Genomic DNA, 17,916 nt, shown 5'->3' with positions numbered 1-17,916 from the left:
GCAGGGATGCCTGGCACAGGGGTGAGGCAAACAGACCTCCGGGCTGGGGCTTGCAGAGTGCTGACGGCAGGAGTGGGCACTGGGGCCCTCGGCCTGTAGCTACTTGCTGTCTGCTGGTGTTGCCAGTGCTTCTGCCCACAGAACTGGGGAGTTTCACAAGAGCAGGGAAAGCAACCAGAACCCCAGGATGGGTGGGTTCCGGGCTTCAAGAGCGGCCCACTGGCCCAGACCCCTCGGGCGGGGGCCGGGGGTGAGAAGGAAATAAGCTGGTGGGAGGGGAGGGAGAGCCTGTGGAGTGTGGGTGGGTGGAAGTGGGCAACCAGAGCCTCAGTGACAGCAGGAAGGGAAGCTTGTGGCAAAGAAAGGCGTGTTCCCTCCACAGCTAAGGAAGCCATACGAAGAGAAGGACTGGAGGAGGCCACGCCCAGGTGACTGACTCACCTGCCCGAAGAGCTGCCAACCCTCTCCCACGGTGGGTGTTTGCTCAGACCCCATGAGGTCAAGTGGGGTGGAAGAGGAAGGAGCAGGGAGCATTGCATTCAAGGCAGGGTATGAAGCCCTAGCCGGGGGAATCCAAGATTAGGTGTCTGGTCTTTCCTGCTCACCTGAGGGTGGATGCAGGGGGTGCTGGGGCTGGAGTGGAGGGGGTGGTTAAGGGGGGTGCTCCGCTAGTCATGCCACAGGCATCCTGGACATGCTTCTCGGCTTAACTGGGCTTTGATAATCTCTTGGGATTCTAAGATGTCACTCTCCTGCTCAGAAACTTTTTCTGGATCCTTCCTGCTCACCATGGTCCAAATTAAAGTCAAGATGCTCCATGATTTTACTTCTTCCTAACTTTCCAACCTCCTTTCCCCCTGCCTCTGGACGCAGCTTCTGCTCCGGTCACGTTGAGACTGCTGGCCTGCAGACAGGACCCGCTCAGTCTTGTCACTGCTTTTCCACTAATGCCGGCTGCCTGTCCAGCTGGGTCTTCTCTCCCCCATAGCTGCACAAGTCCTATCCGTTCTCCAGCACCCAGCCTTCAGCCCTATCTCACCATGAAGCCTTTCTGGATTGTCCCAATCTGCACTGAGCTTTCATTTCTTATTTCTGTGGTATGTCTACTGTTTCCCACACACATTGGCACCCAGCTGTCTTCTGCTCTGTAATAGTTATGGTTAGTACAGCCTCCAGTAAACGGCCGGATGGAGAGAACCTGAGATGTTCAAGATCTCCTTCACTAGCACGGTAGGCTTCCTGGGTTTCCCTCCTATGGAAGGGAGCCAGCGAGCCCAGCAAAGCCTCCTGGCCATGGTGTTTGCTCAGTAGTCTGAGAGATTGGACACCCAACACATCTACAATGATTGTACCTACTATGTGCTAGTCATTGTCCTTTGCTCAGGAAATGACAGTGAGAAGTACACTAACACTGTGTATGTGTCCTACCATGTCGGGATGGCACATGTCAAATGCCAGCCAGTCCACCAGATAATTGAGCCCGGCTCACCTTTTCAGTTTAATTATTGTGACTGAAATATTTTCAAGACAGCATACCTTGTAACAGAACACCTAAAGCATGCAACCTTTACTTATCATTTGGAACAATTACTGGACTGTGCAGGAGCGAGGTTATGACCTCAGGACTGAACAGGGCTGTGTCCTTGCACTGTGACTTGGCCTGCTATGATTCAGAGTTCTTGTGCTACGTCTCATCGCTTTCAATCTCCCCCTCTCTGGTAAGCTCCATGTTGTCTCTTCTTGGTTCCTGCCTGCCTCTGGGGGGATGCTTTTCTTCCTCTTAACTGTTAATTTATAGTCGTTGGGGAGCTGGAAATCATGATGATCAAGTTTTAGGTAAGAAAAAAGATGTGTTAATAAAAATGGATAAAAAATAAAGAATTTTTTAGGTACTGGGCACTACGTTAAATGCTTCTTAAATATCAACTCACAGATATTTAGTTCTCGTAACAACCTCTTCGGGCAAGAGCTAGTATTCCCATTTTGCAGATGAGAGACCCCCAGGCCCAGAGGCTAGGTACCTTGCTCAAAGTCACACAGCTAACACGTGGTGAAGTTGGTACTCAGGCCTTGGTAACACAGTTCTAGAGTTCATGGTTGTAACTACTGCCCCATAGCTCCTCTGATTGTAATTGGCTATGACTGCTCCATAGGATTCTTGTCCTTAGCCGTGGAACACATAAAATGTTCCAATCCATCTGAAGAGTATGAAAAAATAAATAAAGTAGCTAAGTTCGTAAATGATTTACTCTAAAAGGACAAAGTTAAGAAGATTCAAGGTTAACCTTATGACATTGTTCCTCCCAATCACTGTATCAAACGGTGACTGCCATCCGGTGTGCAGCACTAGAGAAAAAAGTGCTGAGATCTGGCATCTTCTACCAGGGCTACCAATCTGCACCCCCCACTCCCCCTCTCCAGGCAACAGTGTCTGGAGACAGGGTAAGTCATCAGGCTCTCACATGTGCAGATGCTGTTGTGATTTAGGAAGGAAGTCTTTATTTAAAGGGGGTTACTAATTTCATAGGAAATTTTTAAAAAATGATTTTCTCAATGAATCGCTACTGAAAATGCCATTACTATCATGTAGGAGGACACATGTTTTGGAGTTGAAAGCCATTGGCCTGGAAAAAGAGCAAACAGGTTCTGAAAGGGCATTTGATGGGCTCTCCAAGGAATAAGACACATGAGCGGTGTCCTTGGGACTTGGGAAACCCATATGGCAGCTTAGTAGCTTCTCTGTCTTCCTTTTAGGCTCCCTGCTGAGTGCTAACATGGCTTTGCATACGTTTATTCCCATGCAAGATGTTCTCTGCTTCATGAAGTCTATGGTTGCCTTAGGAGGTCAAGATCTGAAAGCATGAACAAAAAAAAAAAACACCTCAAGTTGCCCCTGGTGGCCTAAGGACAACAATAGAGAAGAGAATATAATGTCTTTCCCAATGAATGACACAGGCAATATCAGATTTGGAAGATCTTCCTGACCCATAGACCAGTGGGAGATGCAGAGGTACAAGGAAGCATAATGAGGAGCTACTACTCAGTCATTCAACATATATTTACTGAGCACCTATGCCATGCCAGGCATTACTAACACAGGATAGAAAATACACACATCTGTAAAAACATCAAACAAATTCACATGAAGGTGTTTTTGTGCAGGACAGGCCAACAAGAAGCAAGAATCCAAACACGAAAGTTCTTGGGCGCCAAGCACAAGGACAAGTCAACTAGGACTTGAAGAGAAAGAAAGGGGAACAGTCTCTTGAGCCCATCCCTAAGGGACCAGGCAGTGCCTGGAGGAACTCTGGCCCACTGAGGGTGCCTGGTGGGCTGCACCAGGGTGGGGTCCCCAGGCCTGGCATTTGGAAGCAAACAGACCTAGGTAAGAATGCCGCTACCATACCATCTTATTACTCGAAGGTACGAAATCAGAATTCCTCTGAGCTTCCCCAGCTACAAAACAACAACAACAACAACAACAAAAACTACAGAAGTATTCATGTATTTAGGGATTCTTGGGAGAATTTAATAAGAAAGCACCTGTGTTTGATGCAGGTAGGTGCTCCATAAACATTTGTTCCCACACCCATCCCTTTCCCCTTCCCGAGTTCCCTTTAGGGAAGGGCCCCCTCTCTGCTTCTGCCAGAATGGAGCCTATGCTTGCAGCGCCTTCAGAGGGAGCACTGGGCTGTCCTGTGGTTTTACAAATGTTGACACAAAATTATCTCTGGGAGGTTGAGCCTTAAGGCAGCCCAAGCCCACATGATAAACGAGTAGCTCTCCTCGGGATCTGAGCTGGGAGCTCCAGGCCCAGACCACTGTGACGGACTTCTCTCAGCTGGGCTGACTTGAGGCTGAGAACTACAGCCCTTCCTGAAGGACCTTTCCTTGGAGTAGTGGGGAGAACAAGCCTAGCGCTGGCTCAAGGTCTTCCTTCAACGGGAGCTCTGTGGCCCAGGCTCCAAGAGCTCAGCTCTTACAGCCCAGGGCTACCTCACTACAGCTCCCCGAGGGCATCCCGAGAGTGGGGAACAGGGGGCTGCACTGGGCATGCAGCAGGGTGGGGTGCAGTGCTCTGTGGGGGAGGACTGGGGCTGGGTTCGGGGTGGCCGAAGCACAAAGCTGTTAAGGTTTGGGGTGGGCACCCACTTCCGGATTGCTGGCCCCCATCACCACACGGTGTTCCTGGGGGCACCCTGATGCTCCCAAGACCTGTTCATCACCATGGATGCAGTGCTGTCTTTGGGGACCAGAGGAGATCTAGAAGCAAACATGGAGACTTGCTTTCTGACTCCAATCCTGTTATTTTTACCTTTCTGAGTCTCAGATGATTTCTAAGTGTTCTTCCTATTCGAAGCTGATCAGACATCTCCTTCTTCCCAAGACATAGGAGAAGAGTGTCGGGGGCATCAATGAGGCTGGTCCCGCCCAGAACCTCTGGGGTAGAGTCTGACTGAATCCCAGCAGTGGAACTGTGCTGTTCTTGGCTGGCAGAGCCTCAGAGCCAGACTCCCTGCCCCTCGGGGGTTATGTGCCCCTTGGGGGCAGGGGCAGGGGTTGTGCTCACTGCATCTTGTTTGTGTCCACACCAGTGCCTCGCACAGAGCAGGCCGCCCTAAGCTGGTGTGTGAGAAGCCCCATGAGGCACTCAGTCTTGGCCTCCTCTGTTCCAGGATAAACACAGGAGTCGGGCGGGGCAGGGGATGGTGCTAGGAGAGATCAGCATGTCCAGGCCTGCACACTCCTGTGGGGGCGAGGAGGAACAACAGCCTGGAAACTTCTTCAAGGCCTGCCAGGGATGACTGGGGAGCCGGGAGCAGGAATGAAGGACTGTGACCCACCAAGGGGGGAACCTGTCAAGACCCAAGCAGGAGGACCTCCATGAGGGTCTCCATTCTGTCTCTGTTCCCCAACAACAGAGAATTTTTTTTCCTATCAAGGAAGAAGTGTTCCACCCCCGAAGCCCTGTCCTGGGACTCTTCCCCATAACTGCGTCCCTCACCCCCTAAAACAATAGCCTCATAGCCAGAAGGGCCTCCAGGCATGCCTGCATCTGAGCACCCCTCCCGAGCCTCCTCAGGTCCGCAGCTTAACTTGTCCCAGGGCCGAGGAGGTGAGCAGCATGCGGACGGACGGCAGACAGGGGTGAGCAAGAGGCCGAGCAGGACAGAAGGTGCGGAGGACACCCATGCCCGGGCTGGCCCAGGACACTGGTCTACAGCCCAGGGAAGGCTGGTCTAGCCCCTCCCGGGGTCTGCTGAATTCAATGGCTATTCTGGCTACCAAGTAACCAGAGCTCAGATGCAAAGTCCAGGGGTTGTTTTTAACCCAAGGGTTAGAACAAGTCAGTCTGCCATTGGTCCTTTCTTCCAATCCTGGAGCTGGACAGGGAGTCCTGCAGACTCAGCCTTCTCTCTCCCTCTGGATGCAGAGGGCCATCCCAGAGTCCGCTGCTTCCCCTCACAGAGTCTCTCCCCCTGATCTCCCCAGATCTGCCCCTGGGGCCAGAGTGGCCCAAAGGCTGGGGCGGGGAGGGACCCGGATGCCAGCCAGGCTCTGAGTGCATCTTCTCCCCCAAACTCCTGCCCCTCCCCAACTTCAGCAGCCCACTCCCCCGAAGTCCAAACAACCATGGGTCCTTGAGCCTCATCTTTTCCCTGAAGGTCCAGGAATAGGGAGGTGAGAACAGTGATCTGTCTTGGAGGAGCACTGATCTAGGGGCTTATGAAGGCCGTGCCCTGCCTCTCCCTTCTCACAGGCACCCCCATGGGATGGGCCCTTCCCAGAACTCTGAGACACAGATCCAACCGAGGTTTGTAGGACCCCCCTGGGGCCTCTGGCCCTGTTGTTTTGGCCGCAGGGCCCAGCTCCAGGACCAGTGTGCCAACAGCCCCAGGGGAACAGTACGGACACCTCTCGGGCCAAACCTGCCTAAAGAGCAGCTCCCACCATCCCCTTCCAGTGCCACCCCTGCCTTGGCCCGGGATACTCACACTCCTTCGGGATACTCACACTCCTTCATCATGCCGATGTCCACGCAGCGCTTGAGCCGGCAGGCCTGGCAGTGGCGGCGGTTGTCCTTGGTGATGCGGCAGTCCCCGTTAAAGGGACAGGTGAACAGCGCCTTCCGCTTCATGCTCCGCCTGCCGGGGGAGAGAGCACGTGCCACCTCTGGGTCACACCCCTCCCAGCCCCTGCCCTGGCTGCCTGCAGGGGCTGTGACAACAGAGACTGCCCACAACGCCCCGCCCCCAATCTCCATGTCACCCACAAAGGATCTGGGGCCCAGTCCTGGCCACTCTCAGTGCCTACCCCTCCCCTCCCCAACACCTCGCCTCCTTCTTTCACTCCCTACTCTGCTCCCATCATCGCTTTGATTTACTTTATTTTTTTAATGTTTGAAACGATTTATTTATTATCACTTTCATTTTTTTTTTTTTAAAGTGAGCTCTACCCCCAATGTGGGGCTTGGATTCACGCCCCTGAGATCAAGAGTCGTCTGCTCTACCAACGGGCCAGGCCGGTCCCCCGATTTATTCTTATGGTCCTCTACTTCCCATTCTTTTTTTTTTTTTTTTAATTACACAAGAAATACATGAGTGAATTAGCCTAGCGACATTTTTGAACTACTAAAATCTGCAGAGTAGCCCTCACTGCTTGTAGTGAGCCATTATGGGAGGTGAGGACGCCGGGGATGGCTTTAAGTCATCCAGAGTTTGGAGATCTCAGACTAGAGCAGGCCTGGTTCAGAGACAGACATGTGTGCAGGTGCACAGAGAAGGAAGAAAGGGCCCAAACCATAGCTCAAGGTAGCCAGATCACACGCTCAGAGATAAAAGGCCCGATGAGTGTGAGGGAGCCCTGAGGTCTGGCCTGGACTTTCTGAAAGGCAGAGGGAGCAAGGGTTCTGCCAGGATAGAAACCTGCCAAAGGTTCTTAGCTCAGGAAGCCAGTACCCCTGGGGCCCCTGGCATTCTATGTAAAATTGTACGTGTAGTGGGGTGACACACGTGTGTGTCCATGCGTGTGTGTGCAAGCTTGAGGGTTCATTTTCCTAATTCTGGCTTTCTGCTGCCAGCCACACCACATGGCACTTTCAGGAGGCTACATCATCTATGTCCTTGGGGTTCCTCATACTGTTCCCAGCCCCAGTAGGGGCAGGCCCGTTTTGTTTTGTTTTGTTTGTTTATTTGTTTGGGTTTTTGCCCTGGGACAGGTGACAGGATTTAGCTAGAGAAAGATGGTGGCAGAATCACTTTCTCTGGGACCAGCAGCATCTTCCAAGGAGAAGCTCAAACCTTATGAACAAAGGCCAGGCTCCAACCATTTCCCTCTCTCATAAATGAGCTGGTCACATACTAGCTATGCTTCTTGGTAAAAAAAAAAATGACTCACTATTCACATTCACTAGAAGATAAATGGGGTTTAGGACAAACATTCTCATCAGTCAACATGGACAGAGGGGACCCATGGGATAGAGGAGAAGAGAACACAGAAATGGCCTGCCAGTAGTCACAGGTAACCAGACTCCAAGATTAGAAGATCCAAGAGACTCTTAGTGTACCTCCTCTTTTTATAGGTGAAAGCACTGAGGGGAAGAAACTTATCAGTGAGGGGAGTCAGCAAGAAGTGAAGGCTCCCCAGTTGGCTGTTAGAGACGCTTATCAGTGAGGGGAGTCAGCAAGAAGTGAAGGCTCCCGAGTTGGCTGTTAGAGACGTGAGACTCGGCTTTTGGCTCCTGGGATTGAACACACAGCTCTCATTCCTAGAAACTTAAGGTGCTCAATGAAGTGGAGCCTACAGGCAAACAGCTCTAGGCAGCTGGCCCTTGAGAACAACTCAAGACCAAGGATGACCCAGTGGCCTACAAGGTAGTTGGCTTTGGCCCCCAGTTGGCCCTTTCGTGACCCAAGAGGGACCCCAGTAGACCAGGCTGCAAGGGGAGGTGGAACCACACGAGGCTATGGGGGTCAACTCCAGTCCACCAATGGCCATACCCACTCTGTGGTGACTACCCAGGGAGAGATCACATACCAGGCTTTTGCCTACCTTTATGGAAACAGAAAGCCTTTCTCCTTGAGTTTCCATCCATCTCTGGTAGCTCTCCAGAGAGACAGGCAAATGTGGAAGCACCTTAGCTACCTGAAATGAGCTACTACATCACCAGGGGACATGAGATTCATTCACCCCTTTACTCCTTCTCCTCCTTCCCACTCATGGTTCCCGAGGCTCCGCCTGTTACCACAAATGTTCAGGCCCCAGGATGCCCGTAATTCTCTAAACTTACTTAAGGGTTAGAAGTTTCTAATTCAGAGTGAACTCTCATTTCCTTTTTTTTTTTTTTTTTTTTTTACAACCAGGCACTTTGCCCAGGAGCTGAGGGTCTGCTCTCTCCTCCCACCCACTGTCTTGTCTGGCTCACAGCTCTTCCTGTTAATTCTCTAGGGCTTGGAGCACCACAAGAAACATATCATAACATGTGGCACCTCCAAACACGTGAGCCAAAGCCCTTCCCCAGCCCTGTGCTGGGGGCTGAGAGCTTCTGAGCCCTCCAGGTGGGAGGCAGCCCCATGCCCCCCAGGGACCTATCTCTCCTTCCTTGGGCTCTAGGGCACCTGCCTCTGACTCTCACTGGGGGTACATCCCCCAGCTGAAAGGAGGCTCAGGAGGTTGTGGCACTATCATTTTTCTTTGATCTTCCTCACTGTAAATCTGAAACCCACCCCAGGCTTCCACACACAGGAGTGCTGGAGATAGCCACGCAGCCCAGCTCTGCCGGACAGCAGGAGTGGATTCTGACGAGGTTGCATAGGAATCCAAAAATATGCAGAGCTGGCTTCAAAGAAAATACTGGGGGGGCAAACCCCAATGTCCTTGCTCCCAGCTTTGTAGTTAGAGTAGAAAGCTCATGAATACTGAGAAGCAAAGTGGGAGGAGGAGGACTGGGAGGAAAAGGAAGGAAGGGAGGGAGGGAAGGAGGGAGGGAAGGAAGAAAGAAAATGTTAAAAGTCCTTCCAGCCAAGGCACATTATCCCACCGCAAGGCTCACACCTGTGCTTTTCACCCTTTGCCATACTTTATCCCAAAGAACACCAACTTTGTCCCATGTCTTCACAGTATTTGAGTGATATAGAAAATAGCTTATAAATTTATAGAGTTCTTGAACTATTATTATGAAAAATTATACTAAGCAGCTCTTCCCTGCCTCCTCTGAATACCGAATCAGAGACCAGACCCTAGAATTGTAGCCAGGAAGATGGAGGGTAGCCATCACAAAGAACTGTCACACTCTGGAGTGTCGATCAGTGTTCAGGGAGGGAAAGCTCCCTCTCCAGCTCCAACAGGGAGACTGAGGTCATCCCTACCCCCAAACCGGCTTTCAGGTGTGTCCAGCCCAGCATAGTTGCCAGGGCTGTGGGTCTCTCAGGCTCTGGGGCCCAGTTCTTCCCAACTCTCCTGCCTGCTAAGGGCATTTCCGCACATGTGGCTGACATCTGGTCTCTGCTTGCAAGGAGTCGGTCAGCCAGACCAGTCAGCCCTGGCTCTGTGCTTTGTCCCGAAGATCCACGCCCTGTCCTGCCTTCCTCCCCATGCTAATTGCTTGTGAGCTTCTTTGGTTTTGAGAAACAAGAGCTTCGAGTTTCCATGGGAGCCCATTGCCTTAGCTGCTCTCTGAGCCTGGACCCTGTCATCCTCTGGGTGGTTGGCAATTATACCCCAGCTCAGGAAGGAGGGGTTGGGGTGGTGCCACCGGGCTAAATATAGACACAGTTTCTAGAAAGTCAGGGGTGAGAGAGGACATTGACCAGTTCATCAAAACATGACAGACAAGCTGTTCACAGAAGCACGAAGTGCCTGGGGCCAGGGACTCAAGCCTGGGACCATAGGGTCCTTCTCGGGTCGGTGGCCCCATCACCAGAGACCCACCCTAAAAAACCCCAGACTGGGGCCAAGTGACGGCTCTGGCTTTGTCTCCACTGCAATCCTGAGTATCACAGAAATCTCAGAGCCTGGACTGGATCCAGGAGCCTGGTGGAGCTCCCGATGGGAAAGACCAACAAGGTCGGGACCCATAGGGCACCTTTGTATGTGGCAGCATCAAGGGCTTCTCGGGAGAGTTTAAAAAAGCCAACTCTACAGAAAGCTAGGTTAACACCGTGGCAAAGAGCATGAGCCCCCTTTCTGGACAGCAATTGGGTCATATTCACCGACATGTAAAAGGCACAGAGCTTTTAATGCAGTGAACCTACTTCTAGGCGTTCATCCTGTGAGTCAATCAGCCCATGGGCCCAAAGACATGTGCGTAAAGGTGGTCGCGGCAGCACTGTATGGAGAACTGGTCCCTTACAGTACAGTAACTCCATATGAAATGATGGGGCAGTGGGAAGGGTGGAGGAAGAATGTGGCCGTGGGGACTAGCTTGAGGAGGTGTTCTGGAGTAGATCAAAGCAAGAGGCAGAAGGGTGAGGATAGTATACTCCTACCTTCCTGTGCACGCGTGTGTGTGCGTGCACACACACCCATGCTCTGATATCAAGAATTTGGAAGCGAACGCAATGAGTTGGTCATGGTGACAGTTTCCAGAGGAGGTAGGGACGTGAGAGTTGAGTAGAGAAGACCTACTTTTTACTGAGATGTCCTTTTGAACTATTGGCTGCTGCTACTTTTTTTTTTTTTTTTTACCCATATACAGGGATGATTTACACACACATTCCAGGTTCCATGACAGAGGAGAGAAAAGGCTGTCTGTTCTCAGATACAAACAGCGCAGAAGGACGAGGATAACGACGAGCACTCGCTGAGGGCCTTCTCTGCTCGGACTCCGTGTGTTACCGCCAACGTTCTCACCAGCCTTGCAGGATGGACTCTGTCCCTATGCTACAGGTGGGAGGAGAAGGCAGTGGGAAGTTAGACCTCCCACTTCATGTCCCACAGCTAATAAGTGTGAAACCGGGATCAGAATCGAGATCTGTTGGATTCCAAGGCTTCCCTAATACGCCCCCTAATTCCCTAATTTTTCCCTACTATGGTCCTCATCATGAATGTACCCTATTTCAATGCAAGCCAGAGCAGCAGTCCAAATATACCCCTAAAGTCCAGGGGCACCTGGGGGGCTCAGCCAGTTAAGCATCTGCCTTCAGCTCAGGTCATGGTCCTAGGATCCTGGGAAGGAGCCCGCTCTCTCTGCTCTCTCTGCTCAGTGGGGAGTCTACTTCTCTCTCTCCCCCTGCCCCCACCCCCGAGCCTGTGCTCTCTCTCTCACTTACTCTCTCTAAGTAAACTAAAAAAAAAAAAAAAAAAAAAAAAGTCCCAGAGCAGGCAGCAGAGATTGTTTGAAGGTCTCCTCTAGGACAAAACCATTGGGATAGAAGCAGTCCCTGTGATGGGCAGGTTGGAAGTGTGGGGTCACCTCTGGCGGTCCTCTCCACTGGCCCTATACTGCCGTAGCACAGAGAGGACCCCCCACATGTGTTGAGAGTGACTCCATGCCAATGAGCCTTGATCCAAGTGCTGAGCTACCAAAGACAGACAAGATCTTCCTCACACGCTTGCCACTGCCTTTCTTGACAACTCCAGAGATATTTCCTCTCTAAATATTCTGATCTCTTCTACCCAAGCTTCCAAAACAACTCTTGGCTGGTCCATAGATCACCTTCCTTGTTCTCTTTCATTCACAGCCTAGAGCCACCGTGGAAGAGGGCCAGCCGCCAAGCCGAACTGGACAAAGTTTTCTCCAGCAACACTCACTTCGTGGTGACTCATTTACTTGTGCCCATAGAATGCCCTAGGCGGCTGCTCCTCTCTCCTGTTTCCTCCAGTGCCTGTGAGCACTTTGAGTTTTAAATCCCTGGACCTCTGCCCCATTTCTCTGCTCACTTTCACATCACGGCTCCCGTGGTATCCGCTGGGGGGCTTTCCTGGAAGCCAGAACACTCCTCGTGTTCCCAGATCCTTACCAGCCTGCCTTTTGAACCTGCACTCCACAAGACTCATAACGAACATGGTCCCTGAGAACCTTGGGCCCACTGAACAAGAAGGCATTTCTCCACACTGTATTTGTTAGCTTGGTGCTGGTCGTGAGGCGTCTGGATTAAGAAGGTATCAACAGGCAAGAAAAAGGCAAGAAGGAGAGGCAAACAGTGATCTGTTTCTCAACCCTGCTTTCCAGGACCACCTCTTAAATTTCACCGTCCTCTTCGATCTCTTCATCAAAGGGGTCTCTCTGATTTTCTTCTTTGTCCTTCACACCTTTTCCTTCATTGTAGAGCCTGGACTGAGGCAGCCACCCATGACCAGAGATTCGTTCACCTCCATCGATCACCCACCTTCTACTCTGTAGTAGACCTACGTATTTTTCCCCTGTGGCCCTTACTTCTGCTCCGGCGTTAACATAACTGAGACACATAACCTCTTAGAAGCCTGCCTATGCCAACATTTTATTCACCCTGGAAATATCCTTTTTCCCTGAAGATGTCCACACATTCCAGGGAGCAGGAAGCAAAAACAGCATGAAAAAACTTATAGGAGGAACCGGCCAGAGATGGTATCTAATTCTTGACCAACGATCAATAGAACTGTGGTCACTGTCCAACCTTCATAATCCTATTTTGGTTTGATTATGAGTTTTGGACCTGCTAGGATGACCACAGCTAGCTCCTAGGGCAGGTTAGTTTGACTATCTTGGAAGTCACACCAAACGCTGAATGGTCAAATGGGATTACTGGTCCCCAGTGCTTAGAGAATCGTCAGTGACCCAGCACTGAAGGGATGCTCTTTGCAAATGACTGTGAAAGGACAGGGTGAACTCCCGAGAGCAAGGACCGGTTGTGCTTATCTTTGTCTTCCTAAGGATGCAGAGCCGGACACAGAGAAGGCACCCCCACTGGTAGAAACTTTTCTTCCTGGGATCAGGATTTTGCCAACAGACATAAGTGACGAGAGGGTTCTATTTGAACTAGACGAAGATGGGAAAACACCGAATTTGGATGAAGCAAAGGAGAAGCAGGCAAAGGGGGGAGAAAAGAGGAGCAATTCTGTATACTTAGTTGATTCTTACTGGCAGCTGTTACATTCTGCAAAGTCAATGTGAACGCTGGATAAACACACATTGGACCATTGCTCCTAGGGTTAGCCGGCAGCGAGCCTCTGATCACAATGTTTTCATCAATCTATCAATACCTCACCTTGTTTCATGTGTGCTTTCTATTTAAAGATACCTTACTTAGTATATATTGTTGATTCATTAACACTGAATTCGGCCAACAACACTATAGCTCATGTCTGAACGAAGCTTTTTGAACACAGATTTAGTCTCTATAAGGCACATCAAAGCTTTCTTGTGCTTAGGGACACTTAGCAGCACTTTGGCGCTATGCTAAGGGCCATCTCAAACAGTGAGATCACCACTGAAAAGCCCCCAAATGCAAAAACCCTGGCACTAGATAACCCACCAAAAGGACACTTTTTTGTAGCTGAAACAAGAACGCCTTCTTGTGGTGAATGCATCACCTTTTTCCTCCATGGCTGGGAATGTGGCCTCGGGGGATCTGACCTTTTCACCACTCAGCAAGCCCAGAAAGGACCATGAAAATTCTGGAAGTACGGATGTGGGGATCACAAGGAAATTTCAACTGGTGGGCAAGTTTGTAAATACAGAATCCACGAATAATGAAGACCAACCATCAGGGTATGCCTATGTTTATCAAACAAAATCAAGACAAACAATAAGAGATGTTGGCTTTTCGGTAGAGCATGGCCTGGCCCAGTCTTCAAGGCAGGGAAGGTAAAGATAGAAGACAGACCAGGACAGGGTAATGAGACAAAAGCAGCAAGCTGCCCATAATACCAGTACTTTCGTTCAGGGGTTGTTGGAGGGAGGGGCCAAGGGTGGGGGACAGCAGTTTAATGTGCACATGGGTGTCAGAGCCCCCTGGTGGTGACGTGGATATGCAGACACACCGTCCCTGTCCATTTGGCCATCTCCCACACCTGGCCCTGGGCATGAGGGACCTGTCCTCCCTCCACCCAGATCCTAATACAGCCCTGTCTCAAGGATTTGGAGCCTAGCTGTGTATCCGAGGGCAGGAAGCCTGGGTGCTCGGGGCTGGAGCCACTCTAGCGAGGAACTGACCTCCAGCGTGTCATAACCTCATAAGCAGCCACCTGTATAGATTCACCAAACAGCCCCAAGAACTGTGGGAGACCTTGGGTTGCAGATGGGTGACTTATGACCTTTGGTGAGAGTCTCCACATTGCCAGCTCTTAGCCCAGTGCCTTGGTCATAGATGCTCATTCAAATGTGGGCAGCAAGTGTGTGAATGAAAAAACAAAAGGAGGGTAGACGGCTGGAGAAACTTGTGTTTATTTTATTAAGACAGTGTTCCATGAAGGACGTTAAGTATTGACCTATCAGGCTCAAAAATAATATATTATACTTAACGTCTTTTTAAAACAAATTATTTATTTATTTGAGAGAGAGAGAAAGACAGAGAAGAGAAGCAGGGGGAGGAGGGAGGAAGAAACTCTTAAGCAGACTCTGTGCTGAGCGTCGAGCCTGACACGGGGCTTGATCTCATGACCCTGAGACCATGACCTAAGATCACAATCCGGAGATCAGGATCTAAGCCAAAACCAAGAGTCGCTCACCTAATTGACTGTGCCACCCAGGCACCCTTATACTTTATGTCTTTTATTTTATTTTTTTTTCAAGATTTTATATGTTTATTTGACAGAGAGAGACACAGCAAGAGAGGGAATACAAGCAGAGGCAAAGGGAAAGGGAGAAGCAGGCTCCCGGCTGAACAAGGAGCCCGAAACGGGGATGATCCCAGGACCCCGTGATCATGACCCGAGCAGAAGGCAGACGCCTAATGACTGAACCACTTTATGTCTCTTAAAGCACTTTCATACATGTCATCTCATCAACCCTCAGATTAACACTATGTATGGAACAGGTCAGATATACTCAAGCACTTAGTTGAGGTAACCGAAACAGAGAAGTCAGAAGATCGGAACCAGGACATGCAATGGCGCGGCCAGCTCCACAGCCCATGCACTTCTGCCTACTCTTCTGATAGGAAGCAGCCCCTATGCATGCCCCCACCCTCCGTCTCCACGTGCAGGAGAGGGTCCAGGTGGCATCGGAGCTCTGGAAGGCCCCCCTGCAGGAAATGCAGAGGAATCAGAGACGTGCCAACAGGACCTGGAGCCAGCGATGCTGCCCGTCTGGTTCCCCAAGCTAGGAGCAGCCTGCCAGGAAGCCAAGTGGGCAGCCCGTGCCAGGCCGAACAGTCAATTAGCACCCACAGAAACCCCGCTGCCCAGCGAATGCTCAGGGCAATGAAACTCCAGGCCTGCTGGTTCCTGGGACAGAGGGCAGGTGAGTTGGGAGCTGTGTTCCCAGACGGCCCATGGGTCCTTGAGTTGGGGGTGGGAGGTGGGGAGGTACCATACAAGTCCCAGGCTCTGATTCACTCTGCCCTCAAAGCCACTGGGTGAGCCCTTCAGTTCAGAGAAACCAGGCCAACGTCGACATCCCCATTCTGGACTTGATTCACTCTTTCCTCTCTTAATGGCCAAAGGCCCTGTTCTCTTTATCTCTTTATTCACCTTCAATTAAGATTACTCTATAGAAGCTCTTTCTTTGATGGGTTCTTCCAGGCTTTTCTCCCTCTTGTTCTCTCTCCAATATATGCCAAATGCACATTTCTCCTGGTTCACAGACCTACACTGCAATGCATCACTTTCCCATCCTGCCTTCCCGGCTTTCAATGGGAACACCCTTCGTCCAGCCTTTCCAGTACTTCCCCCATACTGTTGGCACTTGTGACACTGGGCTCGCTGGAGGAGAGAAGAGACGGTTGGTAGAGAAACTGGCCCTGACTGAGTAGGAATGCTGGCACATTGCTGACATTGCCTGAGCTTTCCAACCTGGGACAGAGAGCCATGGGTGAAGACATGGGCACAGACCGAGAATGGAGATCCAGCCCGGGTGCAGTTCCCCTCATTCTAAGGAATGGTTTGATTTGGATCAGAGGACGAGCTCTGAGGCCAACTTCTGGGGCTTCCCTGAGGACATGCCTGTGATCATTAGTCTTTTAAGAGGCTTAGTCCCAAAGGACAGACACACGGGGTAGGGTAGAGGCCATGGGTCAAGGGAGTCATGGAAAGATGGGGACCCAGATAACAACCTCAGAAAATCCATTTCTGAGAGGGGCAGAGGACAGAGCTGAAGCTGAGGGGAGGGGAGAAAGGAGATATCCTCCCCAAGACCCCGGTACTTCTAGTGGCTTTAAGAACTGGCATGTTCAATGGGCATGGGAAGGAAGGAGACGTGGAAGAGGCAGTGGTTCTCTTCATGGGAGAGAAGCTTCTCCCTCCCCTTGCCCTGGAGGAGGACTCACCTGAAGAAGCCTTTGCAGCCTTCGCAGGTCATAGCGTTGAAGTGAAAGCCTGTGGCTCGGTCTCCGCACACCCCACAGATTCGGGGCACATTCCGGTCAAAGTCACCAGGGTCAGGCAAGGGAGCGCTGGCTGTCATCGCCTCCATCCCTGTAAGAGCAGCCGTCAGGCCAAGGCCGGAGCTGGAGTCAGTGCCAAGGCTGCCTGGCATCCTTTATACCTCTACTCCCATCTGGAGGAAGCTCAGTGAGGCCAGGCGGCTCCCCAGGTCCCAGGCCTGAGCAGGACTTCTTGGGTGCCCTCACCTCGTGGCTCTCCACACACGAGGCAGCTTCCCCTCCTGACTCTTTGTGGAGCAGAAGCTCCCTTCCCCATGTTGGGAGTGAGAAGCCATTCACCGTATGGTTTGGGTTCAGAGGCCACACTTGCCGCCCACTAGGCGGGTTCGTTTGGGTGACGTGTTTAGCCTGTCTGCACGTGACAGACAGAAGCCTTCAGCCCCTCATCCTAGAAGGTGGGAGGAATGGAATAAATCGATCACATGCCCAAATCAGACCCTGTTATTGCCATCCCCGCTCCTCCCCTCAACACGGCTCAGCCCTGACAGGCCCGTGTCCCCATTGTCCTGGCACCAACATAATCAAAATCCTGGTCCCTCTTCTTTTTTCCCCCCCATTATAAATTTTACACCTTGATTTGAGCATCCTTCTGAATAATGTGAGTCACAGACAATTAACTGATTTTGTTTTCCGAGATGGCTTTTATAAATAGGCATTATCATCTCGAGATGGATTTCACACTTGAGAGAGGAAAGATAGAGGGAATAAAACTAATGACTTTTGGAAACCCTTCTCAGGAAGCAGCTGACCTAACTCTTCCATTAGGCAAATTGAGCCCTCGGCTTCCCGCTCTCGGGCTCAGAGCTCCTCGGGCCTCCCCAAAAGTCTTCAGACCCTGCTACCTCCCACCTTTATCTGGGTCCTCACAAGGGCCACTGCAGGCTTAAATGGCCCCTTGGCCCCAGGGCAGGAAGGGCCCTCAGAGCAGAAGAAACTTGAGAGAGAAAGTCAGTTATGAGCCAGTGCCACGTTCTCCTACCCAGAGGTCTGAGGGGTAGATTCTGGGGGGCCCTTGGGAGACTCTGGGCTTCTTTCCAATGCAATCTCTGAGCTGGAGTTTGGCATATCAAAGCCCCTTCGAGTCTTATCCCATTTACTCTTATATCACCCAGGATATAAATGCTATTAATCACTCGCTTTACAAATGAGGCCCAGAGGGATGCCTGGGTGGCTCAGTCGTTAAGCATCTGCCTTCGGCTCAGGTCATGATCCTGGGGTCCTGGGATCATGCCCCACATCGGGCTCCCTGCTCAGTGGGGAGCCTGCTTCTCCCACTCCCACTCCCCCTGCTCGTGTTCCCTCTCTCACTGTGCCCCTCTCGGTCAAATAAATAAATAAGATCTTTAAAAACAAACAAAAAAAAAGCAAAGGAGGCCCAGAGAAGCCCAAAGCT

The 17,916-nt window shown here is 51.2% G+C and overlaps 1 protein-coding gene across 1 annotated transcript in view; it reads right to left on the bottom strand.

Annotated features, from left to right (window-relative positions):
• VDR (vitamin D receptor) overlaps positions 1-17,916 on the bottom strand; it is a 53,920-nt gene that overhangs the window by 13,880 nt on the left and 22,124 nt on the right. The window contains exons 2-3 of the mRNA XM_032876941.1: positions 16,407-16,554; positions 6,016-6,146 (exon numbers count right to left, since the gene is read on the bottom strand). Of these exons, the coding sequence (XP_032732832.1) occupies positions 6,016-6,146; positions 16,407-16,552 (277 nt within the window). The 5' untranslated portion in view covers positions 16,553-16,554. The remainder of the gene's footprint in view (positions 1-6,015; positions 6,147-16,406; positions 16,555-17,916) is intronic.

Source organism: Lontra canadensis, unplaced genomic scaffold (genome assembly GCF_010015895.1).
Source record: "Lontra canadensis isolate GAN:19392208 unplaced genomic scaffold, GSC_riverotter_1.0 scaffold59, whole genome shotgun sequence".
Lineage (NCBI taxonomy): Eukaryota > Metazoa > Chordata > Mammalia > Carnivora > Mustelidae > Lontra > Lontra canadensis.
Note: the sequence above shows the minus strand (reverse complement) of the source record. Positions and strands in the feature narration are given on the sequence as shown.